Here is a 26,769-nt window from a genome sequence, read left to right as displayed (position 1 = left end):
GAAGAGATTGTGGCTGAAATATTTCCAAGACATTTCCCCCAGTCCTTAGGCTGCTGAGGGTTTAATGGGACAGAGGCAACTCACGCACACACACAGACACACACACACACACACACACACACACACACACATCTCTTACTCAACAAGTTCTTGTTGCAGCTCTGAGAACAGAGAAGGGAAAACGTTGGGGCAGGTGCCACTGAGTGGGAAGTAATTGAACTGACCCCTCAATGAAGGTGAAAATATGGGTAGTTAGAGGATAGATACAAATCATATTGCAATACATAATAAAAATTGAGTGAAAGCAAAGTAAAAAAGATGATGAATTCAATTGTGAGCAAGAAAAGGAAGGGAACAGGAAGAAGCTGATTTCATATTGATTTATTTCTGCCTAGAACAACTCAAACTACTGTAAGTGTCTCAGACTAAACTGAATTTGGAACAGTAAGGTACAACGCCAAGAGGGTGGAAGGTAGAGGGGAGGAAGCTATGAGGCAGCACAGTGTGGTGGTAGAGGTCACGGCAGTTGAACAGCAGAGACAGCACTCACCTCCTCCAGCTCAAAGGAGTCTGGCCCTTCACCCACAATGTGAGACAAGTTCATGTGCACCCATTTCTTCTTCTTGGCCAGTGTGGATGAGCAAGACCACTGCTTGCCCGGAGGAGCACGTGGGGGGTGATGCTGTGTCAAGTCATCACTGGCTTGAACAGACTCATGCTCCTCCAAAGGAGGCACTTGACCTCGATCTAGGCTACTGGAAACCACTGGTAATTCGACTTTGTAGTCCCACGGGAGAGTAGAAAACACATTCGCCATCCTGAAAGGGTCGTCTGGCACTCCCGGGGTACAATCCCTCCTGGTGTTCTGTCTTGAAGCTCTTCTTAAAAGCCGACGCATTCTCCTCGGAGGCTCTTTAGCCCCACTTGCGGAGGTGCTCGGTGCACACTGCCCTCCAGCTTCCTCTTCACTTTGACTCTGTGGGGTGTTAACATCACTCAGCAAAGATGAAAAGGCATTTGTCACCTGATCCAGGATTTCCAGCTGTCGGAACCGGCCTGAAGAACATAAGGAATACAGAGATCTCAGACTAGACTGAGACTGGACTGCTTTAATGCAGTAAGTGATGTAATAAGAACTGAACAATGAAGGCGGCAGCAAGATGGCTCAGCAGGTAAAGGACGTGCCACTAAGTCTGACAACTTGAGTCTAATTCCTAGAACCCAATGGTAGAAAGAGAGAACGGGCTCCCAGACATTGTCCTTTGCCTCCACACCTGTCATGGCACACACATGTGCACATGTACACACAATAAATAAATGAATAATAAAATGTAAGACAAAAGTAACTCAAACAACAGATACTCTATGACTTTTCAAGAAGTGAAAGACCTTCAGCTCTTGAAACACAAGTTTTTCTTAGCTATGCCCAACTGTTGTTATGAAGATGAGGTTCCTACCTAATGAGAAATCGCTGTGTTTGGAGGAAAGTTAATACATTTCAAATTTAGTTGAATATGTGTACTATATAGATTAATGTATACTCATGATTTTTTCAATGTTTAAATGAGCTTTTATAATTTCACACAGCAGCTCTTAATCAAATTTAGACCCCTCCCCATCCATGTCCCTCATCCCTCCACCAGACTTCATGTATTCCACCATACATGTTAAGTCCTATCCAGTCAAGCATTTGTATCCACATGTCCTTTGGTGCAAATTCACCCACTGGAGTCTAGTCAACCCATCTAGAGATCATAATTAAGGCAAATCTCCCTTTCTCAGTAGCAATCAGTCTCCAATAATTCTTGGTCTAGTGCCACCCACCACCCATTTCTCTCCTCCCCTCTGGGCCCTTGTTTAATTGAGCTGGCATGGGTTCTGTGCTTGGTGCCACCATTGCCACAAGTTCACATGTGCAAACTTCCAGTGCCTGAAAGCCTCTGCTTCCCTGTGTGCATGAGCCAGCCCTGCCTCTTACAATCTTTCTGCCCCCTCTTCTGAAATGGTGCCTGAGCCGTGGGTGGGTAAGGCTCAATATAGGAGTCCTATCCAGGGACACAGTCTCTGCAGTCTCTTATTCTTTAAAACTAGCCAGTTGTGGCCTTCTGTGTGCATTGCACTCTCTTGTATAGGAAACCTTCACTGGTGAGAGTTGAGGGATGCATGAGTTTTCTCTCTACGCCTTGTTCTGCTATGTTAATGAGCTTTAGGTGTAGAGATTCAACTGTAGATGTGTCGCCTAGGATTGGGCATCTCTCAGACATATATTCTCCATGTCTGACTAGTTCAGGGATTCTGCAGTAGCCTCCATCTATTGCAAAAAGAAGCTTCTCTGATGAGTGGTGTACAGTCTGTAAATATAAGGATCCATATTTAGCATATGATAAGAAATTTCATTTGTCTAGAGATATGACAGAGAGAGGGTTTTCTCTAGGATCTATGTCCTCTCTTGCTATGTGTAGATGGCTGAGTTTACAGTGCCACCTATGAGTTGATTCCCATTGAGAGGGCTTTAAGTCCAATTAGATAGCTGTTGATTGCCCCCAGATAACAGTGCCACTACTGCACCAATAGAGGTAGTTTGTCCTGCCAGTAATTATGGTTATCAGGCTTTAGGGCTGGGTTGGACCATTGATTGATTTTCTCCCTTAGCAGTTTGCATATTATCATCTAGTGTTATGAGAACTAATCTTCAGGTAGAAGGCTTCCAGGCCAGTTCCTACTCCATTGCTCCAAGTCCTATATCTGAAATATATCCTGTCTTCAGCAGTAGGGTCTTTTCTACTAGTTTTTAGAGATAACCAGGGGCTTTCAAGATAGCCTGTGTTATTTTGGGAGTCTCCTGGACCACTCTCACCAACCACTCAAAGGGAGGTCTTTTCTGTCTGGCATTGTGTTCCTTACCAAAAAGCCCCTAGGTATGCATAGGTACTAATGTTCAGACACATTATATGTGTTTTTCTTATGAGGTTTCACTTCATTTAAAACTCTAGAGATGTGTGAGTGTACATTATGTGTAGTAAACCACATGTGAAGAGATCAGTTGAGGCTGTCCTCAGTGGCAGAATGCTTACCTAGTGTGTACAAAGTCACAAGTTCCATCCCCAGTGCTGCAAAGATAAAATGCACCCTAAAGAAATAAACCCAGGCTTTCAGTAGAAGCTGCTTGAGTATTCTTCCCTTAGCTTTATGCAATAAGTATCTCATCACCATGATCACTCCAGAGTATAGTAACAATCACAGAGTGTGGAATCAGAAGTCCTGGATGTAATCTCAGTCCAGCTATCGCTGGAGGCTTTACCCTGGAGTGCTGAGCTCTGTGTCAGATATGCTAAATGTTCAGGTTGTTTTTTATCTGGAAAATCATGACTGTCTTATATATCTCACAAAACTGTGTTGTGTGTCAAAGCAAATATGTAAACATAAAATATTGTACAAACACTATTGTTAAAGCTTATAAATGTCCAAAATTCAGGAAGGGACTATTCTGCTCTTAATTTTTCAAGAAAAGATAGAATTAATGAGAAATCCCATTTGACTTTCTAAATGAACCAGCTTCTCAACTTGTCTTTATGAATTATCTAGCCTCAATATTTTAATACTCAGACTATATGAAAGTATTGACTTAATTAGCATAAGGGAGGGTCCTAATGTTGTAAGGGATACTTTAAGCCCACAATGCCAGTTTGAAAAACACGTTAAAATATATTTTTGGCATCTCAATACAATAACACCATGGTAATGGAAAAACAATTTTGTCTTTGTTGGACAGCCTCCACAAGAGCCTAGTGCCAGCATTAAAAAAAATCTATGATTTGACAGTGGCAAAGGCCACACAGCTGCGGGAGGGGGGCTCTGGCTGGTAATCATATTTTCTTGCTACTATGACCAAAAACTTGGGAGAAAAAAACTTAAGGAAGGAATGATTCATGATTTCAAAGGTTCTGGTCCATCCTAGTGAGGCGGGTGAGGCAGAGCAGGACAGCCTACCAGGAAGGAGGAGGGAGACAGAGGGGAGAATACCTGAGTTAAGGGGCTTTCCTCTTTTCCTCATTTTTTTGGATTAGGTTTGTTCTTTGACAATTTCATGTATATAATGCATTGTAATTACCTTCTCTTCCTGTTGGATAAGTGTGTCCTCCAAAAAAACTAGCACTGAACCCTAAGAGACTCCATAGACAGTGGTGGAGACAGTCGCCCCGCCCACTCAATCCCTCAGCTTCAGTTGCTTGAGGCAGAGGGTCTAAGGACAGGCACAGAGGAAGATGGGAAGGCAGCAGGAAGTCACTGTCTTGGCCGGTACCTTTGTATGTGACCCCCTCCCAGATAGCATAAGCTTTGTTGGCAAGCCCAGATAAATATCTTTATTCCCCAAACTATAGGTTAGGGGGACATTGTGTCTGTTTTGTTGGTCAGTCATAAAAACAGTGTGGGGCCTGGGAGCTGAGAAAGATGCAGTGCACCTCACAGAGGGCCTGGGAGCAGAGAGAGTGCACACAGGAGACTCCCAGGAGAGAATTTGCCATTACACCCCCACACCTTTTCTCTCTCTCTGCCTATCAAGTACCCTCCATCCATCCCTCCCTGTCCCTTTTGCAGAGTCATAACTTTTGGTTTTGTTTTGTGACCCATTTAAGTTTAACCAGGGCCGTCTGTCTGTGGGGCCATTGGATTGGGGCTATTCTATTGTCTTACTTTCTAGACATAAAGAATAGATCAAAGAACTTCCATCTCTGGGAAAAGAGGGAAAACATGAATTCCTCATGAAGGGTAAAATCATTTCCATAAAGACCTTTAGGATGACATGCCCTTCAAAATACCTCATTGCTTCCATCTGAGAACCATTTCACACACATGAAAACAGAGAAACAGAAACTAAAATAAAAAATTCAAGCGAAGTGTCTGTTTTGGATAATTATTTGAGAAAAACACTTCGCCTTCACTGACTTTCCTTTCTTGAATTTATTTATGTAAAGGAACTTATTTCAGAAACAGCATTTTTTCATTTTTCTAGACTTTCTCAAGCTCTGTCATGTGTTCCGTGGAGATACCCTTTGCAGATCCAAGAGGGGCTCCTCATTTAAATGGGTTTGAAAATGTACTATGTTCCCTCTAGGAGCCTAAGAATACTGAATCAATCCTGTAGTAAATAAACCTGTCTAACTACAGGCCTCTTTCTCCAAAATTATTTGGATACTGTACAAATACTCCAAGAGGACCCTTAGAGAAAGGTATTCCACTAATCACAGACTGGGAAAATTCAGCAACATACACAATAGCTATAAGGATTATGTATTGTGAATCCATATATCTGTAGATATCACAGATGACCAACTATCACCTACATCTTAAGGCATAGACAGCATCAGGGTAAGCAGTCTCTAGAGAAGGCAGTGAACGTTTCAATTAGTGCCTCCTGATAAACTGCGAGATTCTGGTTGATGGGCCTTCTGGGTCATGGATAAGCTTTGTCAGATCCTGATTGGTCAGCCTCATGGGATGTGGCTAGGTAGATATTCAGAGCAACAGAATCACAAGTGTTCCTCCTCTGAGCATATGGTGTGATCACACACATTCACTCCTTTTGGGTTAGGAAGCCGTGCAACTTGTTTTGACCATGAAATATGAGCAGACCGTTGCTGAATATGTTTCTGTTTCCACTTTTTCTTGTCATTGCAACTGGTGATGTTCCAGATCAGAGTTGGGACAGAGCAAATATCAGTGACGACATGCAGCAGATCAATCCTGCTTCCAAAGGTACACACCAAACCACAGCAGACATAACAGAGATCAAAGGTAATCTTTTCTGTTTTAAACCACTTAAACAGAGGGGTTGACTGGTACCACACAATCTACCAGCCCATCCCATCAGGTACTGTGACCTTGCTGTTGTTGAGATACAGTGTCGCAGATTCCTGCTTACCATACAAATCAGGATTCTCAGTGTTCATCCGCTGCTTCTGAGCGTCAAGAAAAACACGGATGTTGATTCCTCTGGCTGCTGAGCCACAACCAAGGAATCTGGCTGGGATTTGTGTACAGATGTCTGGCTCATCAGCACCAAACCCCAGATCCAAGAGAATCTCCACTGGATCTGTCTCCCAAAAGTCCAACCATTCAGGAATGCTGAAACAAATAAAAGAGCATTTTTATCCATAACAGCTCACTTATCCATAAACCATTTTGTTCTGTTCACCCAGTCTTCCAGAATTTGAGTGAAAGGGGAACTTGGACAGATGGTGCATTCACCAGAGCTCATATAACTCACTTAAAAGACAGTCAGGCACCCCATCCAGGGATGTTTGCTTGTACTTTACAAACAAACGCATGAGTTTATCCATCTGGCTTTTCCTTTCCCACAGGGCAAGTGTTAAATCGGACAGGGTAGAAAGATGGGGAATGGAAGACAGTGTACTGACAACCACAGCAAAATGATAATTGATGACAAAAGAGGAAACAGAAAGTGACAACAAAAACCCGTGAGTGGGGGACTCAGAGAAGAACATTTTTTAAAAGTTTTAGTCTGGGGCATCCTTAGCTACACAAATCTGTCACGGACATTACTGCAAGCACACTATAGGATTAATGCTTCCAAATAATCATTTCAAATTTCTAGGTAGGATTAAAATGTGATCTGTACTTTTTTTTTCCTTTGGACTTGGCTGAGAAACCAGAAATGCTTTTGTCAATTTGTTCTAGTCTGCTTTGGCACAGAAATTAAGCATCAATTATTTAGAAATTTTATGTATACCAATCTACTTCTCACTTAATAAATTCTTGGGTTTGAACTTTTAAATCTCATGGACTCTGGGAATTGGAGCTTTCCATAAGGTTTTAGCAGGTTCTCTGGCTCTTTCGTTGAGGCTGCTGTTTGACTTTACTCTCCATGCAACTCTAGTGGGCTTATTTGAGACACTTTAGATATTTTGCTATCTGTAACTACAGTCTCAGGATACAGGCCCTTCCTTGACACCAACTCCAAGTTCACATTTTCTAATGTAACCTGAAGATCTAGTGTTGTGTCTTCTACTCAGCCAAGGAAGAAAAGGTAGGCCAGCACCCTTCTGAGGGGCCCTAATGGCTTCGCTCACAGAATTAATCATTGACATGAACTGGAGCACTGGGGGTCAGTTACACTGACATAGATATACTGATATAAAAAGGTTAAAATGAGGAGTGAATCTGAAGAGAAATCTAAATTCTACGTGGAAAACTTAATCCATTAACTATTGATCTCATTGTCTTAATTAGTTAACTAATTAATTAATTTGGCTATGTTGAGACAGGGTCTCCTTGTAGCCCCAGCTGGCCTGAAACTTACTCTGTAGACCAGGATGGCCTCGATCTCACAGAGATCAACCTGCCTTTGCCTATGAGTGCTGGGATTAAAGGCATGCCCCACCTTGCACATTGTATGAATTTTTGTTCAACCTACTTATACAAAAAGTTCTTAAACATCTGACAGGTTCTAATTTCTGAGATTAGGAGCTCATGACATAAAAATTAATAAATACTGTACAGTGCCATGACCAGCAATATGATTATCAATTGATTTGTCTTTAAACACATTATTATATCATTATGAAAATATCATTAACTTGTAATATATTTAATTACACCAGAAATGTATAAAATGCATACACCTTTTTAAAGTTTAAAGTATTACATGTAAATCTCTGTCCTTAGTCTTTACCCCCTTCCAACTATATGGATATCTCTCCGTATTTTTTTATATGTAGGTATATACATGATTTGTCATTTTTACCTGCTTGCCCTATCAATAGTAATAGTTGCTGCAGTTTGCGTTCTCTCTTTAAAAATATGAACCAACAATATTCCTAATAAGCTCAGTGTGTGTACCTCTTACCTTCTTATTTCTATATGGAATTCTATTAAGTGGATGGTCTAACTGTTTACTGGCTGTTTCCCAATGACAGACACTTAACCCGCTTTCCAATTTCCCTGCTGCTTTTAATATTTTTCTCAAGAATCAGAGTTTGGAAATCCTTTGTTAATTGTCTCATCCATTAATTCAACAAGCATTTCTCAAGTGTATATTTATAATTTCATGAAGTCAGTTGTTGAGCAGAATCCTTTATCTGGATGAAAAGTGCCTGGAAATTACATACCTTTGTGGAACACTTGTGGTAGAATGGCAAGAATTGAAACTAGTCCCTCGGGATAGGGTAGGGGTCTCTGAGAACTCATGCAGAGATCTAGAAAGGGAGGAAACAGAGAAGCATGCTTATTTGGATCACCCCGGGGTCCTCTTGCTGTCTTCCAGAGCCGTTAGACCCCCCTCCCCACTTCTAATAACACTACAGTAGCCTTGCAAGGGGGGGTGCACATCTGAAGGGCTGCTCCCCTTTTTATGAGTGTGTTGTGTTACAGAAGGTGTGAGAATTTAAGTGTTAGGTACCCGCTAGTGCTTATTATAAAGGTGACAGAACGTCTCATTCTTGACAGATGGCAAATCATTGGGGAACCTTTCAAGAAGTTGCTTGGCTCCAACTTTGGGGAAGAAGTTAATATTATGTGATGAAAGGCGTACAGCGAACAACCACTGAAGCGACTCCATGTCAGTTCTCGCAATGAGGAAGAATTACATAGCACGTGGCTAAGTCTCTAAGCACAGTCTCCAGAGCTCTTGTGGACATCCATATGCAATAGTAACAAAGTCCTTAACTACCAAAGAGAAATGAGCATCACCCTATCCATAGGTCTGTACTGAAAAGCGTCTTACAGTCCTTCCAAAGAAGGCTGAACCACATACCGGTCTGTTTTATATAGCTCAGGATACCATGGATCATATTGGACCATCACGTATAATAGAGAGCTGGCGTAAAATTAAAATGTATTGAAAAATACTACGTAAATGTCAGTGTTCCCAAAGAGTGGAAGTTATTGTGCTTGGATTGCTGTATTTGTTTTGGTCCTGTGATAAGAATACCTGGACTCAGCTCTTTTTGTTTTTCTTTTCATTAAGGCTTAGAAAGAACATGCTTATTCTTATAAGAATTCTAGTTTTAAATGACCATAGAGCTTGTTAGGAGCTTGAGAAAAGGCCAAAAATATCCTTTGATTTGTTGGCTCACCTCCTTATCTTGTATTTCAATTCTCCTTCTAAATCTGTGGGTCACATCCAATTTGCAATGTTCAGCAGAGCTAGCCAGTGGCAGCCCTGGCCTGATATCCAGAAGAACAATGCATACTTGTTTCAGTAGTGCCATGGGAACATAAGAGTCACTGAATCTAGCTCCTATTTTCCTCTTTGAGTTCCCCGGGAAATGAGCTATGGAAAACAGTGCCTCAGGTATGAACCAATAGGAGGCAGTAATGTATATCTGGTTTTCACTATGAATTATTCTGAAAAAATGCAATGATGACCCAGGATCAGGAAGCAGTTCCTAACCTCCAAGAGCTCAGAGCCAAATCCCAGAATTTTAAAACTTAATTGTGCCTTGGAATTATCTGAAGGATTTGTAAGAACACTGTTCTTAATTCTGCCTAAGAATTTCCAGCTCAGTATGTCTGAAAGAGGTAGGCTGTTCTGTTAAGATCCCAGCTGATACCGCTGCTCTGGGGACCACATTTTGAAATCTAGCCCCCCCTTTATTAAGACACTTACTCTTTCCCACCAACATCTGAAACTGTAATATTGACAGTAAATTGTATGATGAGGGGCTGGGGATATGGCTTAGTGGTTAAGAGCATGTACTGCTCTTGCAGAGGACCTGTGTTTGACTCCTAGCACCCACATTGGGTGACTTACCACACCCTGTAACTCCAGCTCCAAAGGGATGTGACACCTCTGGCTTCTGTACTCTCCTGTACTCACATGCACATAGTCATACACATATGAACATAATCATAAATAAAAGAAAAACTTAAAAGTTAACCAAGGGAAAATGGTATGCCTTTTTATAAATAGCTGGAGTAGAATGCCATTTATGCAGAGGTTCTAATCAAATCAGCATTTGTTGACTTAACTTTCTCACTCCTTTGTGATATTTAAGGGACCTCTCATTCTCTCAAGGTTACTGAAAATGCTGTAGACATGATGACTAAGAGAGTGAAGTTCAATGTGATCCCAAGATCCATGGATTAAGGAGTTTCTTATTTCTACTTCATTTATCAAAGATGTGGCTGTAAAAGATCAGGGTGCAGAAGCTGATTCTTCACCTACCTCATGTAGTCTCTCACAGTCATCCGAACCATTCCTTGTTCGTGCGAAGGAACTGAAAGCACAGAAAAGGGTAGATGTAAACTTCACTTTCTTTTATGTCTGAAGACATTTTCCCACTTCCAAATGAACCACTGTGGGAGTCCAAGTGTGGTATGTGACACAGCATCTCTGTAGTGAACAGCACAGAATGTAATAAATGGATAAATGCTGTGACAAGCACGTGAACACTTGGCGTAGAGGGAAGCCAGTTAGTAAAGGTTTCATGGAGGAAATAACATTTGTCTTGACTTTTGAAGAATGGTTAGAATTTGATGTATGAAAAGGGGCACTATTGGGGCTAGAGAGATGGCTCGGGTTAAGAGCACTGACTGCTCTTGCAGAGGACCCGGATTCGATTCCCAGCACCCTCATGGTGGCTATGAACTGTCGTTAACTCCAGTTCCAGGGGAATCCGAAGCCCTCTTTTGACCTCTGCAGCATTGCACAACATGGGTGCAATCACATACATGCAGTCAATACACTCATACACATAAAATAAAAATAACAAATAAAAATACTTAGAAAAAAGAAAAGGGTCACTGCTGTCAAAGAAGAACAAGGTGGTGTCTGTAGCCAGAGTGAACCATGGTTCTGGGGCTGTTCTGACAGGATCACCATCATTTAGGGGTGCTCTGTTGGGAGCACGAGGCAGAAGAACAGGGCAGGCATGGAACAGTCAGCAGTGGCTGTGCCCTGTCGTTCATCTGCACCATCTGACCTTTCCAACAGCCTTTACACTAGTTCTATCTTTGTTTGACAATAAGATGCACAGAAGTTTGGTGATGATCCCACAGTCACAAAGTCAAAAGCAAAAGGTTTAAGGAATTTATTACATCTATTATTCATTAGAGTAATAATAGTACTTTATCTTGTACCAACTGTGAGTGACTGTGCTAAATCTGCTACATGTATAATCTTTAAATTCTCATGGAAAATTCTTGAAATAAACACACTGTTTCATACTTAATGGAGAAAGAAATGAGACTTAGAAAGATTACATTGTTTAGTTTGTGGTGTTTTCTAAACACCACACTGCCAATAGAGTATCTTATAATTTATTTCAAAGTCAGAAAGGGGAGTTTATATGCATGTATCAGGATATGGAAAGCTGTGAAAGACTTTGGGACAAAACAGTGATATGAGGAAGATGAATGTCCAGTTGCTTAGTAATGATGATGCTGGGACAGAGTAGCTCTTGGACATCAGAGGGGCCACAGAGAGGCCACTGCAGTATCCAGACTTTGTCATGACATATGCCACCAACATCTGTGAAAGGAAATAGTCAGATCAAGGGCAGATTCTCAGAATGTCCACCGGCTTCTCACTCATGGCTGTCCCAGTCACATAAGTGGCATTTATGAACTGAGAGATGTTGTCAACTGTATTTCTGTGAAAAAAGTGAAGATTTTCACCACAAGCAAGACATGGTCAGATGGGAGAAATTTTGTATGAACAAACCTGACTGACTGAAGCATATGAAAGTGTTGAAAATGAAAGAATGTGGGGCTGGAGAGACGCCTTGGCGGTTAAGAGTAGTGGCTATTCTTGTGGAGGACTCTGGTTCAGTTCCTAGCACTCACACAATGACTCACAACCCTCAGTAACTCCAGTTCTAGAGAATCAGGTGCCCTCTTCTGGCCTCCTCAGATATCAGATATGCATGTAATGCACATACACAGGGGCGAATATTCAAATACGTAAAAAATGAGTCTTTTTTTTTAAAAGAAGAAAATGATAAAGGGTTTCAGTTGGAACAAGAATTACTGTCTATCTAGTGAGTCAATGAATGACTTCAAGGTATCCGTGAAGTTGGCTGCAAATTTCAAATTTAAGGAATGGAGATAGAAATACTCATATATCACTATTGTTGGTATTTATTATTATTACTATTATTTTGAGGCAGGGTCTCCTTATGTGGTAGTCCAAGCTGGCCTTGGACTCAAGATCCTCTTTTCACTTCCCAAGTTCTAGGATTTTATGTGTGGACCATAAGTTTTTGCTAAGAAATAATTTAAAGCAGATTTTTAAAGGCTTAGTTATTTTGCTAAGTGATCTAGAAAGATAAAGACTGGAAGATTCTTAACCCAGTTAAGAATGTGCAATTACGCTCGCCCTTCAAAGCAAATGGAGCCCTCACCACCCATCAGGTGGGCTGAGCAATATCAATGCATTTGAAAGGATGCAATGCAGACTGAGGATTTGTGTGAGTCTTGCCCAAATACTTCCAATCTTATTCCATTGCAGACATCACTAATTAATCACACCACTATTTCACTGAGCCTAGGTAGGCTTTTTAAATCTTCATCTGATTGAGACTGTCACAGAATAAGGGCATTTGTTGTAAATTTAATGAGCAGCTATTTTAGGAAACAGTAATTTGGGGATATATATAGTTAAACTTCACAAACCAGTAATGTGAACAAAATGTATCACTGTAGTCTTCTGTTTAGTTCCTGTTTAGTTGCTGTTTTCACCTAGGAGGCACCTCTGGGAGCACAGTTTGTAAACAGTCAATAGAGAGACCTCTCACCTAGACAGGCATCACTAATCCATTGCAGCATACTTGCTCACTGAAAAAAAATCAAGTCTCAGAACTTCTCAAGTTCACAAAATCATAGCCAACTAAATGACGTTGGCACATGAAAGAAAGCTAATTTATCACCTTATTAATCATATCATAGATTTAAGCACAGTATAATTTTAGGCAATTACATAAGGACTTCTTGTCTTGATGAATTAAATAATGAGTTGCCAAATGGAAAGTGAAATAAATTTCACTTAACATTATAAGCAAGTTCTCCGTTTTTTTCTGTCAGGGCCACTTCTCTCTATTATTGTGCAGCAGTTCACTGAGTGAGCCCTTATGTGCCCAGGTTAGCTCACCCGAAGAACTGGGGTATTTCCCTAGCAGTTCTCACCAAAACATTGCAAGATTCTGCGACATTTAGTGAGTGCTTTGCTAGTGTGGCTGCTGTTGCACTGCCTCAGTCTTTTCCAATTGTTTGCTGTGGGTTTCTGTGAATGTGTGAATGAATGTGTCCATCCAGGCAGGGGCCTGGCACTGTGGCCACAGTGAATTGCTCAAATTGCCAGAGAGGAAATGATCCATTATCAGATACTGATGAGGAAAATTATCTCAGCCTTGCTAAGTTTTCAAAGACCACAGCCCTGCAGAGATTGCAGTCAATCTGAACACACTAGTTACCCGGAGTCAGGAGCCCTTTGCCCTGGGCTGGGCTTCTTTATGAATTTCAGTGACTGCAGAGACTAGGAGCCGCTCTGCACAGAATGTGCCCCTCAGCTTGGCAGGGTAGTTAGGAGTGCTGCGGTTACCAGGAAATCAAGGGGAGCATCCAGGGGAAAATGATGTCCCTAAAAGTAGCATGTTTTCTGTGGAATGTGTGATGTGGACCAGGCTTGATCACAGTGGGATTAGGTATGGAAGCCTTACAACTTCAACACCAGCTGGGGGGGTGGGGGTGGGGAGACTTCCAGTCCTCCATCATACAGCCACATCCTGTGAGGCTTAGCATCACCAACTAGGATATGATCCCCCATCCCTGGCCTTCCCTCAGTCCCATCCTCATGTATACACAAGTACAGCTACTGAATGCCCTCCTAGATCCCTGATATTTTTCTTGATATCTTTGGAAATGATGTAATGGTCTAGCTACAGCTGATTCATTCAGACAAACAGCCCTCTCTGCTGCCAAGCTGAGTTTAGAGAAAAATCAAGCCAAAGGAAACTGACGCGACTTTTAAAGATAAACCTGGCTTTAAAATTATTAGAATTAACTAGTGTGACTGCTTGATTTCCATTTTACCTTCCCAAACTCCTCTAGGTTCTGGGAGACCACATGCTTTTTTCACACAGTTTTTCTTGGTTTTGCAGAAGTAGCAGTTGCTTTTCCTAGCATGTGGACACACTCCGAGTCTTGCAGAGGGCAGTGTGAAAATATCATTTCTTTTTTTTCAAATTTCTAACTTGTAAAGGTAAACTTCCTGGAGCCTGAGTTTGGGTTGGTCAAGGCCAGATTCTGTTTCCTTGGCCTGTTTCAAGATGAACTTAAATAGAGAGGCACAAACTGATGGCCCACGGTGTGCCTGCTCTCACAGGGATTAAAATTCTGAGACTTTCCCTTACACTTGGAAGAGCCAGCAGCAGCACCAGCCCAGGTGTCTTCAGGGCAGTGATCTGTCGAAGGCAGCTGTATCCCAATTTTCTGCAGTCTCAATGCTGCCTGCCTCATTAGCGACTATCTGCCTGGCTCCTAGACACACTTGAGTCTGCTACCTCTGATTAGAGCAAGAATCTGAAGCACAGGGAATACCACAACAGGATAGAAAAGATGCTTCTCTTACCCAAGAGGCTCTCAAGCTTCTTCAGGCATCAAGCTTAGGGTTTACCTGAGGCAGCAGGTGGAAGTCACCAACGCATCTGAGTCTAACACCACACAGCCCTGCTCACCGAGTCATCCTCAGTTCCACATGCCATTCTCTAATTGTTTGGTTTTGATGACATCTTCGTAGAGTCTTAATTCAAGTCACCAGGAGAAGGGGAAAGCTAAAGTCAGTCAAGTCCCTAAGTGTCCTAAGGATTAGCTTTGGGGAAAATTGAAGGGAGAACCAAAGTTCCCACTCTATTGAATCCGTCCCTTTGCACGGTTTAAAATGCCAATTCTGCTTCCCTTCGAGATACTCGTCTCCAGCCACCCTCCCTACTGTGAGGTGGACTTGTGCCATCGGAAGCAGCAGATACCGCACTTAACCCTGAAAAATGTATTACTGGAGAAGACATAGTTAGATATGCAGAAGGCACTAATTAGCACCTTTATTGGCTTAGAAAGCATTTTTTATTTTGGTTTTCCTAAGTATTTCTGACTGATTCATGGAAGACATTTGGTTCTTTGGAATATCATCCAATAGACTAATCAAATTACATTTTTTTCAGAGCTCTGAAATAATAGCATTTTGTAGTTTTCTGCACATTTAACTCTTGCATGACCAGGATATTTTGCAGAGGCATTCAGCCATGTCTTTATCTAAGTTGGCAAATTAGTAGCCCATATTCTGATGAAAAATAGACTTAAATTTTGGCTGACACACATTCAAAACCTTCAAGCTAATTGGAATACTTTGTTCTTCTTCCCACCCCACTCCTGTTTGTTTTCTGAATGATGTAGACTCTTCCTCCTCATTCTACTGCTGACCCCAGTGCAAGCCCGGTTATCATAAGTCTAAGTCCATAGTAACTTCTGCCCAGAATGTAATACCTGTTCCCAGAGCCAGAATGGTCACCAGAATCTATCACTGTGTCCTCACTGTAGAGGTCATCAGCATGGCCACCAGAGTCTGTCACTGTGTTCTGTCTGTAGAGGTCATCAGAATGGCCACCAGAGTCTGTCACTATATCCTGTCTGTAGAGGTTATCAGAATGGACACCAGAGTCTGTCACTGTGTCCTCACTGTAGAGGTTATCAGCATGGCCACCAGAGTGTGTCACTGTGTTCTGTCTGTAGAGGTCATCAGAATGGCCACCAGAGTCTGTCACTATGTCCTGTCTGTAGAGGTCATCAGCATGGCTGCCAGTCTTTCACTGTGTCCTGTCTGTAGAGGTCATCAGCATAGCCTCCAGAGTCTGTCACTCTGTCCTATCTGTAGAGGTCATCAGCATGGCCACTAGAATCTGTCATTGTGTCCTCTCTTTTGAGGTCATGCAGCTCTCCATAACAGAGATTCAAATAAGCAATGCACTGGCTTCCCCTCTCCAGCACTGTAACCATGGTCCTCACCTCTAGCCATCATCAGAAGCTGTTCATGACTCTATTTTCAGATAAGTAGAGACACATTAAATCCCCACTGATCTAAGGCCTCAGGTACAACTAGCCATACCCTTGAAACTGGCCCTTAGATGACACTGGTACATCATCCTCATCCTGTAAGATTAAGTCTGATTCTCCCTTTGTAGATTTTCAGACATTTGTAATTGAACAAAACTTATTTAAGAAAAAATGCATACCTCCCTCCCTAGCACAAAACCCTGTCTTCAGCCTGATCATCTTCCATCTGCTTGCCTGCACACACATAATTTTCTTCTCGTTTCTTTATCTTTGTTCAAACTCTTGCTATTTCAACTACCTTCAATCTTATTACTTTGCTTCCTTGTTTCTCAAATAATATTCTTTTTTCATTGGCTAGGTTGTCTCACTTCTGAGAAAATTTCCTAAGTTGACAATGTCATCTCATGTTTTACTCAGATCCTTTGGTTGACTACTTTTGGGGCCATCAGATTTAGAGATTATCCCTGCCGTACTTGGGACTGTCATTTTGTCAAGGAGAAAGATCAGATCGCTAATAATTTGAGGCAGTGCAGGCCAAGGGCCAATTTGGTAGGATCCAGGGTGGATGTTACTGTTGTTTATAAGGCAAAGTATGTCTCCATTGTAGAAGCCAGGAGATGCCTCACGGAAAATATGGGACTTAGGACAGGCCTCAGAGAAGGGCAAGGCTCTATCTGAATAAGAAGGATTTTAAAGCAGGAGACATTGGATGAAAAGAGGACAAAGAACCAGGAATGTAATAAGAGGAAATGAGACTAGAGGGCCCTAAAAGGAAGCTGGTGTAGATTATGTTCAAATTCTGGTGATCTGAAAAGTCAGAGACATTGCTAAGCAAGAGTCATATGTTCCTCTGTACCTTCACCTAGAACAGGGCTTCTTCACAATCCCTGTTTACCTGAGGATATTTTACACAACTCTGGGTTTACAAAATAGGCATACAAATCAAACATTTATTGAAAGTAAGTCATAAAAAATAATTCTTAGTATACATTCTAAACTTTATTAAATATGAAATTAAATTTGCATGCTAATGAGATAGATGTGCCTATTTATTTTTACATGCAGATTTAAGTTTTGTCTGAATATTTGATATTGTGTGGACTGTGTACAGCATCTTCAGCATTTTTCAGAATTGGTTGATGTTTTGTTTTTCTAGTCATCAAGGCTGAGAACAGGCTTCACAGGAATATATAGTACAAAATGGCAGCAATACGTTTAAGACCAGTTCAGAAATTACTGTACATTCTATCCTATTCTCAAAATAATTTTCATGAAACTCAAGTCAGCAAGTCAAACAGCAATTTTTGCAATCAAACATTCTAACACAATATAGACCAAAGTTGCACTGTTGACACTTTCATGCCGAAGAATGATGGTGGAAAATATTTAAACATTTGCTTCTCATACTGTTTTGCTTCTCATTATGTTTTCTATGAGAGGAGAAAACTTTGTATTGTACAGTAAAAAACACAGCAATGAATAACATGCAACAGTCTCAGTTATGACTAGGTGTCTAGGCAGAGCTCCTGCTGTGTGGAGGGAGAGAAGTGTGTGTGGTGTGACAGCCCATGCGGCACAGATACAGTCAGAACCAAGGTGTGCTGAAGTCATGTGACCCAACCTGAGTGAGCATCCCCAGGAACACCCCAGACGCATTGCATATTTGATTTTGCATTAAGTTTTATTCAGTTCATATTCAGAAATTTTTTATTGCTGTCAACTTATTGTGATCTCCCCCACGTTCAGCTACGTGACCTCAGATGGAGTCATTGCCACATTTTAAGAAGCTGTGAGAACAGTCTTTTGCTCTAAATGCGTTCTCCTCACAGGCTTTGAAAGAACATTAACTGGATTTACTCTGACCTTTTCTTAGGATAGAGACCACCAAACTTAGAATTTGATTTTATAAGTTCTTATGATAACACATATCTTTCTTCTGTAAAGATACAAATTTACCCCTCTGGAGCCTGTCTGAGGTTTGGCACATGTCTATAATCTTAGCATTCAGAAAGTAGAGGAATGAAGACTGTGAGTTCATGGCCAGTTTGGGTCTACATAGCAAGTTCCTATCTCAGAAGCCAGGGTCTGGGGTATAACTCAGTGGTATGATGTTGTTTAACATGCACAGGGCCTTGGGTTCAAGCTCTAGGACTGCAGAAAAGAAAAGTCTAAACATTATAGAAGACAACTGCCCCTCAGGTAGTAACTATCACCAAACATCTGTCTGAGAAACTATTTTTCTGCTATAGAAAACTTCTTTTTTCACACGCAGTGATGCTTGCCTGTGCTGTCAGTCATGTATCAATTGTGTTAAACTATCTGTGGAACCACGTGCTGATCCTGAGTGTGTTATCTTTAGATTACAATGACAGCATACTTTCACAGTCATCTAGTACTGGTATTTCATTTGTCCTCTGGTGGTGGCAATGAATCTACCACAAACTGACATGTCTATAGGATTTTTATATAGTCAGCTTTGGTACGGAATCTAAGATAAAGAGTCACAAGTCTGGGAAGATGGATTGTAACATCACAGCATGGTCCCCTAGCACTGTATCCTCAAAGAGGCTCTGGGTGTCTTGGTGTGGGGTGGAGTGAACCCAAATAGTCAAATTTATGTGCTTGTGCTTAGTGACTAATAAGAGTATATCTGTACTCAGCAGTGGTGGTTCCTAGAGAGGGAATAGAGAGAGAAATGGAAGGCTGCCTAAGAGGTTCTTGCCTGTAAGTCACCAAGTGTCTTTAGCAGACAATGTCCTGGAGACACTTAAAGGAGGTCTTCAGAGTTCTTGGTTGCAATACCCTAAAATTTGTCAGAAAATGGGGCAGGAGGCAAGAGAAGTCTTTAAGTTGCTCTTGATATACAAAACAGCAAGGCTGGATAGCTGCCTAACCTTTTGCTATTATTAAAATTAACATGGAAAGAAGAGAGGAGGGAAAGTGTCTGGTATAGTTTAAAATGAAGTCCAAATAAGTTCTATCATCAAGTAAGCTTGGATAAACAATGTTTTAAAGAAATTTCAAAGTCCCAAGAGGAAAGGTCCCAGGTGGGAAGCCCAGGCTCTGTCCACAGCTCCTGGAATGCCTGGGAAGGTATCGCCTGTCAATCCACCTCAGCAACCAATCATTCCCATCAGGGTCCAGCCTCTGCTGAAGCTCTCCATGAAGGGAATGACTTGTGAACCATCTATCCCGGAAGCCCCTTGCTAGGAAGACAAGGGAACAATTCCCAGGCAGTAGAATGGTTTTCTGGCACTTTGGTCTAGACTTGAAGCTTTTATAACTCTGCGATATAACTTTCTGCATTAAGCTGAGTTTGTAAATACAGGGTAACTGTGATTGCCTTCATTCTGTACACTGTAAGGATTTGAAGAGTTTTATAACAGGACCATTTCTCAGAAGTTACTACTTTTTTTTTAATCCCTTGTGGGAGAGTTTTTCTTCCTGACACTCCTGCTGAGACCATTGACCATTTGGAGACCATCCTAGTGCCCACACTTCCCAGTGTGCTCTGGACTTCCCTAAGCTCAGTGCATCTCTTGCATTGTGGCCGATGTTTGTGTACATATAGGCTCATGAAAGGCTGGGACTCCTGTTTCCTACCTGCCTCTAACCACTTGTGACAAAAATCACAGCACTCAGATTCTTCGCCTGCAAAACAAAAATAAGAACCAGCTGTGCTTCACACAGGTTACCGAGTTTAAAATATGATCTAAGAAAAAGCATCTTGAAAAAGCAAAGTTCAATTAAACTTGCAAGACGCTCTTCTGTTATTATTAAAAGACTTGTTGAAGGTGAAGGCGCTGCCAAATCCAAGTTGTATGCCTCTGAGATCAGAGGCCCACTGAGACCCCTCTTGCCTGTGCCTTTGTGTTTCACCAACTTGGCTCTGAGGAGAAGAGACCATGGACTGTAAGTTTTTGAGAGGTGAGGTGTTTAATACAGTTACTGAAGACCCAGGGACCAGTGTTGGACTTTTACCACGACCTGGGCAAGAGTCAAGGAGAGGGAGCCGTGAAAGGCACCTCTATGTTTTTGTCTCTTTCTGGAGCCTAAAATAATGTGAATAGAGAGGTCATCAAATTCAATTTATTAGAAACAAGTCTTTAGACATATTGACGTAATGGAAACTTTACGTTAAAATGTGAGTTCAAGGCCAGCCTGGTCTACATAATGAGTTTCAGGACAGCTGGGGCTACAGGGAGACACTGACTCAAAAAGACCAAAAAATAAAAAAATAAAGCTGTTTTAGTGGGCACGAGGTCAAACTACCTTCTTGCTTATTAAATCCATTGACTAACGCTATTCTTAGTCTTCATCAGAGAAGGTTCTTACTGCAGCATAGTGCTCAATACAGAAATGCAGAAATGCTCAAGGTGTCTAGAATAAAGTATGCTGGAATGCCTGGCCCACATGGTCCATCTACATCACCTTCTCTGAGGCTCAGAGCCCATCTAGGAATGGAGTATGGAGAGGTGTGTTGCAAAAAGAAGCCTCTGGGAGTGACAGGCTTGTGTTCATGAAGTCACTGCACAAGGCTGGGCCTCTCAGTGTCTCATCATGAATGGAGGAGGGACTCATGAGGCCGCATCCCTCCCTGAGAGATTATTGACAGTTAATGATGCCTAAGTAATGGGTATCACTTTCTTCAGTGCTGTAACCACTGATGCATTTCCCATACTCCTGTAAATAACCTCCCATTCATGCAAGCAACCTCAGGGTTACATATGACAAAGGACATGAGAGGGTAGGGGACTTGTTGAGAAGAATTAGAATACCAGCAGGAGAAAAGGGTGACAGACGGTAACGGGGTAAGAAGGACTCATTTCATTATGTACGTGATGACCGTGCCAAAGAATAAAAAATAAATTGACAAAATAAAGCAATTTAGTGGAAGAGGAAATTTCAACGATACACTTAGTTTAAGTTTTTAAAGCAAAAATGCCCTAGTTTAAATTGTTCTGCAAGCTGTTGTCAATTTTAATTTAAGAAGGCAGTGGAGGAAGTGAAATATTTAAGACTAGCAAGGTAACTTACTACTAGACTAATAATTTTCCCTCCAATCATTAGATTCCTACGTTTTATTTATTCTTACACATATTCTTTTTGACGTTCAATAACTTCTAAAACATGATTATTTTCATTTTAACACCTAGTTCAGAATGAGGGTCAGAGTTAATGCTGTCTTTCATATATAATCACTAGCTTTTATTTTATCCATCTGAGTGATACTTGCTTACAGCATACTTCATAATTGATAAATCCTAGATTCTAGGAAGTCTGATAGTTTCATCTACTGAAGATGGAATCAATGAGAGCTGCACTTACTTTTTAATAATGTTCTTATCAGATCTGGTGAAATGAGTGTGATATATTGTCTGTCTCAGAAATATTTGTGCTGTTTGCTTTAAGATTTAGTCATTTGCCTTTTTCTAGAATAAATATATGATGAGAGAAAGGAGGCATAATTTTGGCATAAGACAATAGAGAGAAAATAGGTTTAGAATTATGAAGAATTAAACTATTTCATTTCCATAATTATGTCCTTGCAAATATCTCCATAGAATTAAAAAGTTTCTTACTTCAGTCTCAGTGTTTGATGGTAGCAAGGACTGTGGTTTCAGCCCTAACCTGCTGCTGGGGTGAGCGTACACTTTCTGAGTTCCAGTCTTATAATTCAAAGGTGAAGGTTAATGTATTTCTCGGAGCCTCTAGTAAGTCTCCCTTGAGGAGGATCTAGACACACAGACATTTTTCCCCACACACATCTACTCAGTTCTACAAAGCATAGCTGCTCTGGGTTCTTCTGCCTTACCAGTGTGGTTGATGACCTGCTGAAAGTTTTCATTTACAGAGACACTACAAAAGAAACAAAAGCATTGTAAGCCCAACAATGTGTGTAAATAAATTATTACTTAATTGCTTTCTTAATTACACTGATGAGCAGAAAATTTAGAGTTAGATTTTATTGAAAGAAGTTTTAGAAATGAATGCATGGCCAGGGAGCCAAATATTCTATTTTTCACTTGTAAATTGACTTACAGATATTGCAGTAATAGAGTAATCTTTCAAGTACCCAGTTAATATGAAAGGCCCTACCCATCCCACCCTGGAGGCCATGGCTGAGAGCCCATCCCAGGGAGGGTTACACACATTATTTTAATGAAGCCTTGCAAAAGAAATATATATAAGGCACAAAGAACCACTTACAAGAATCCAGAGTCTAGCCACTGCTGGATACTTTCCTGTTTGGAATCTTCAATAAATGAAAAACCAAAAGAAAACAAAACACAACACGGATCTGTTAGTCAAAGCATAACCAGCTACAGTGACATCAATCTATCATCAACCATACTCAATAACTCCATTTCCTACATAGATAATCACGTGTTTCTGTAAGCATATTCATTTTTTCCCCTGTAGGCACAACCTTCTGTTTTCCATAATCAGCCTCTTCAGAGAATGAATGGTGAACTTGCCAAAAGATTGTAACTTAAGAAAAAAGATGTTAAGGAAAAGCAAAATAAATCAACGAAGTTCGAGACATGTTAGAGTGATTGTAAAATTACCTGGTGAGAATGCAATGGACAGAAAAGCATATGAGATTTTGTCTTTCTCCTGTTGGGTCTAAATCACCACAGAGCCTCTCCTTATTGAATCCCCGACATTTACCTAAGGCAGCTAGCCAGCAATGTTTATTTGCAAGGAGTTCTCTGCCAGGTTAGAAACCAGATTTGCATTCATTCCAGGGACAAATTGCACTAGAGACCTAGGATTGCCAAAGGCACCTTGTGTTAAAAAGGCAGCAGCCTTTTAAGGTGGGTCTTTAGTACTGGCTCAAAAGTAGTCAACAGGGAAAAGGAAAGGATATAAAGGCAACAGCACTTCCTGTGAGATTCCTGTTCCCATTCCTGCTGGCTACTATCTACCCTGAGTTGATAGTCTTTGGGTTTTTCCTACTAAATCATAGGTACCTGAATCGTCTCCATATAAGGTATCAGAGGAACCAGAAAAAGAAAGTGTGCCTGGGAGATGCTGGCCATTCTTCATTTGGGGTACAATGAATGGATAGAATGGGGATATTTTCTTATTTATTACCCTTTATTAAAATGATTGTAAATGTCTCACATAAGACCCTTAGGAATCTTTCAACAAAGTGATGTTCTGAAAGAAGTTTCATGGGGTCCTGGGAAGATAGCTTGGTGGGTAAAGTGCATTTGGGTCAGGCTTATAGCCAAATTGGTGAGGAGAGAGAGAGAGAGAGAGAGAGAGAGAGAGAGAGAGAGAGAGAGAGAGAGAGATATCATGGCTCTGGCCTGAATGCAAAACTTGGGTGCACTAGGACTTAGGATGAGATGTTGGAATGGAAAGGAAGGAGTGCTTATTCCTTAGTTGATATATTTCTGTTGAGAGGGTCTGTAGGAAGTCAGATGTGTCCCTTTCATAGACCTTTCTGGCACCATACCAGGGAGACTAGTTCATTTAATGCCATGTCCAAGTCCTTGGAAGTCACTTGCCTTCAGTTGGAAGCCTCTCATCCCTCTTCATCACAGTGGGACATTTTCCCAATACCTGAAGGACCCTTCTTACCCTGCACATGGTTAGTGACTGTCTGGCTTTCCTCCTCAGAGCCAGGAAGCAGCTGCTCATCCAGAGGCACCCATGCCCTCTTGGTACGCCTCAAGATCTCTCTCTTTCTCTTTTCTAGGTCTTCCTGGGAGCTGTCAAATCCTTGTAACTTCTCTGTCATCATAAGAGTAATTTTACAACCTAAATGAAACCACAGAGGCAAACAAATCAGCCACAGTGAGCTCAGCCCCGAGGCTTGGCTCAGTCATAGGAAGAAGACCAGGATGCTTAGAGACATCTGAACCACACACGTCACCATCTCACCTGAGCCTGGCTCACCCATCTGAGCAGAATTCCTGCTCATTTTGGCAAAAGGGCTTCCTTACCATGGATAGCCAGATCCCAGGGATTAACTTGGCCTTGCCAGTCACAAGGCCACACTCTGAAGGATGCAATATTGTGGTCTGAGATGCAGATAGACAATAAAGCGATTGAACTTAGACAGGCAATACATAGCCTTCAAATTTAACCTATAGTTACATCTCCAAAAATAAATTTTAGAGACTCAAAATATTGGCTTGACAGGAGATTAATTTGGTCAAGTCTCATCTATGCAACTTGTTGTGTGACCTTGTATAATTTACACAACTTCTCCACATCTCTTAATATTTTTTAATTGGTGATATATTGTATTGAATTGTATAAATTATTAACCTTACTAGAGTACTTATGTACTGGGCTGTATCTTGAATTTTATACCTCTGTTATAAAAGTCATCAGTCAAAGCAGTAATACAATTGTCATATATTGTAGTAAGTTTGAGAACCTGGACTTGTGATTCTAAAACCATAGAGCAAGCTGTGATTCAAATGCAGGCACAGCACTGAATTCCAAACACAGTCCCATTGATTTACTCTCTATCCATAGTGTGGTGGGAAAATCAGGGTATTAACAAATTATTTATACTTGGTGCAAGGAATATCAGCTGCCCTTATCAGCATATTTGACCTTTATTCTTTTCTTTACAAAACTCAAAGATCAAAGACAGGATCTTAGAACAGCGATATAAATCGTCCAGTCTCCCCAAACTACCTATATGCACTTTGAGAACAAGGGCCATGATCTGACTTATATTAGTCTTTGAACTCTGAGTACATGAAAGCAACATGTAAAAAACTAGAGCTAAGGTTCACAATCGCCTTCTGACTAAACCATCACTAATCATGTGTGGCATGTAAGTCACTGTTTGTAATCAGTGTTTGAAAAGGCAAACCATTCTCAGTGGCTGTAAATATCTGGACATTCTCTTTCAAGTATAAGTGAATATTCCAGGTGTTACTGTCAGTTTCAGGCTCTGAGATGCTTTATACATTTTAAAGTGCATCATTCAGTTATAGTTCACATTTATTGGTACCTTTGGACTATAAAGATTACTGATAATTATGATGACTATTAGTTTTATATATAAAATGCAAAACCTGCTAGGTGTGGTAGGGCAGACCTTTAATCTTAGTGCTTGACAGGCAGAGGCAGGTAGATCTCTCTGAAATTGAGGCCAGCCTGGTCCGTAGAATGAGTTCCAGGCTAGCCAGGGCTATAGGGAGATTCTGTCTCACACACACACACACACACACACACACACACACACACACACAATGTAAAAACTAAGAAATTTCAGATAGTTAAAAATAAAGGCAAAAAGTGGACACTTTAGGATGCTAACTTTAGGATATCCTCTGCAGAAAATTATAAAAATTTGGTGATAAGACAAAAATAATACAGATTAGATTATGTTTTTAATCGCTATACAATTACTTAGTATACTAGAATTCATAAACACTAGACAAAATTGCCTTTAAGAACTACATTACAATTTTAGCTATTTAAATTTGCACAGGTTTGGCTCTTTCAGATGAAAAGAAAGTCTTTGACCCTGCCGTGTAGGAGTGAGAATCAGAGCACCAAGTTAGAGAGGACAAAATTTCACGAAGAAGAAAATTCCAGAACTCTGCTCAAAGATCTCTATGAGATGTCTTGCTCAATAAAGGATCATGCAACATGTCTACACTATGCAGAACTGTCCCTCCAGCTGAGGTCAGCAAGGGGTGACATGATGTGAGGGGCCTTGTTTTTGTGTGTGTGTGTGTGTGTGTGACACAGTTTTCCTCCGTGCAAGCTTTCTGATTCTTTTTTGTACTGAACAAAGAAAACACAAACGTACAAAAATGTTCTCAAGTTTTTCAAAATGCTAAAGACAATCAAAATGAGAAAATACTTGATTGCTTTGAAAGACTTTCATATTTTCTTCAACTTAAGCAACTTCATCCAAACTGCCTCTGCCCTACACCATGGTCATAAAACATGGTGCTTTGATGTATAAAGCAATCACAGTCAAACATGCATACCCTCTAGCGTTATGATTTCCATGTTTGTGTAAACAGGTTACTTTTACAAACAAGTTGGTACTGAGAGAAGAGAGTATTTGTTCTGGGGTTCCCGCATAGGTTCCAGGGAAGCATTTGGGCCAGAGAAAATAATTGAAATAATTGCTTGATCACTTGGGAATGGAGCTTCCTGCTTAGGCAGCACGGTGATTCTTTTTTGAAACTTTCCTTTTGCCTTTATTCAGTGTGTGTGTGTGTGTGTGTGTGTGTGTGTGTGTGTGTGTGTGTGCTCGTGCAACATGGGGCAAGTATGGTCATTGGAATCAGTTTCTTCTTCCACCATCTGAGTTCTGCGGATTGAATTTAGATCATCGGGCTGGGAGCAAGTGTCTTCACTTATCTTCTGCTTCACCCAGTCCCATTACTGATTTTTCTGTGGTTAAAAGAGCAGGTGTTGTCAGGTGGCAGCCATGGTGACCACATACACAAGTTCTATGCAAGCTCAAACCAGACAAAATCCCAGCATATACGTGGGGAGGTGGGTAAGAAATCCCAATCCAATCTAAAGAAGTTCTGGCAATTGATGGCTGCTGGGAAGGGGATGGGGGTGGCAATAAGACAGTGTCTTACAAGGTTGGAACTCTTGGTATGCCCAGTGAATGGATCCACACTGAAGGACACTGGGGGACACAAATCATCTTCTATAGGCCATATACATATATATATATGGCTATATATATATATATATATA

General features: G+C 41.0%; 1 protein-coding gene across 1 annotated transcript in view; it reads right to left on the bottom strand.

Moving 5' to 3' along the window:
* Itprid1 (ITPR interacting domain containing 1) overlaps positions 1-26,769 on the bottom strand; it is a 141,027-nt gene that overhangs the window by 92,019 nt on the left and 22,239 nt on the right. The window contains exons 3-10 of the mRNA XM_008827561.1: positions 23,656-23,835; positions 22,988-22,990; positions 22,276-22,321; positions 21,881-21,924; positions 10,187-10,238; positions 8,130-8,216; positions 5,924-6,126; positions 551-1,056 (exon numbers count right to left, since the gene is read on the bottom strand). Coding sequence (XP_008825783.1) covers positions 551-1,056; positions 5,924-6,126; positions 8,130-8,216; positions 10,187-10,238; positions 21,881-21,924; positions 22,276-22,321; positions 22,988-22,990; positions 23,656-23,818 — 1,104 coding nt within the window. The 5' untranslated portion in view covers positions 23,819-23,835. The remainder of the gene's footprint in view (positions 1-550; positions 1,057-5,923; positions 6,127-8,129; positions 8,217-10,186; positions 10,239-21,880; positions 21,925-22,275; positions 22,322-22,987; positions 22,991-23,655; positions 23,836-26,769) is intronic.

This window comes from Nannospalax galili, unplaced genomic scaffold (genome assembly GCF_000622305.1).
Source record: "Nannospalax galili isolate Female #2095 unplaced genomic scaffold, S.galili_v1.0 scaffold132, whole genome shotgun sequence".
Taxonomy (NCBI): Eukaryota; Metazoa; Chordata; class Mammalia; order Rodentia; family Spalacidae; genus Nannospalax; species Nannospalax galili.
The sequence above is the reverse complement of the archived record's forward strand: the minus strand, read 5'-3'. Positions and strand labels throughout refer to the sequence as shown.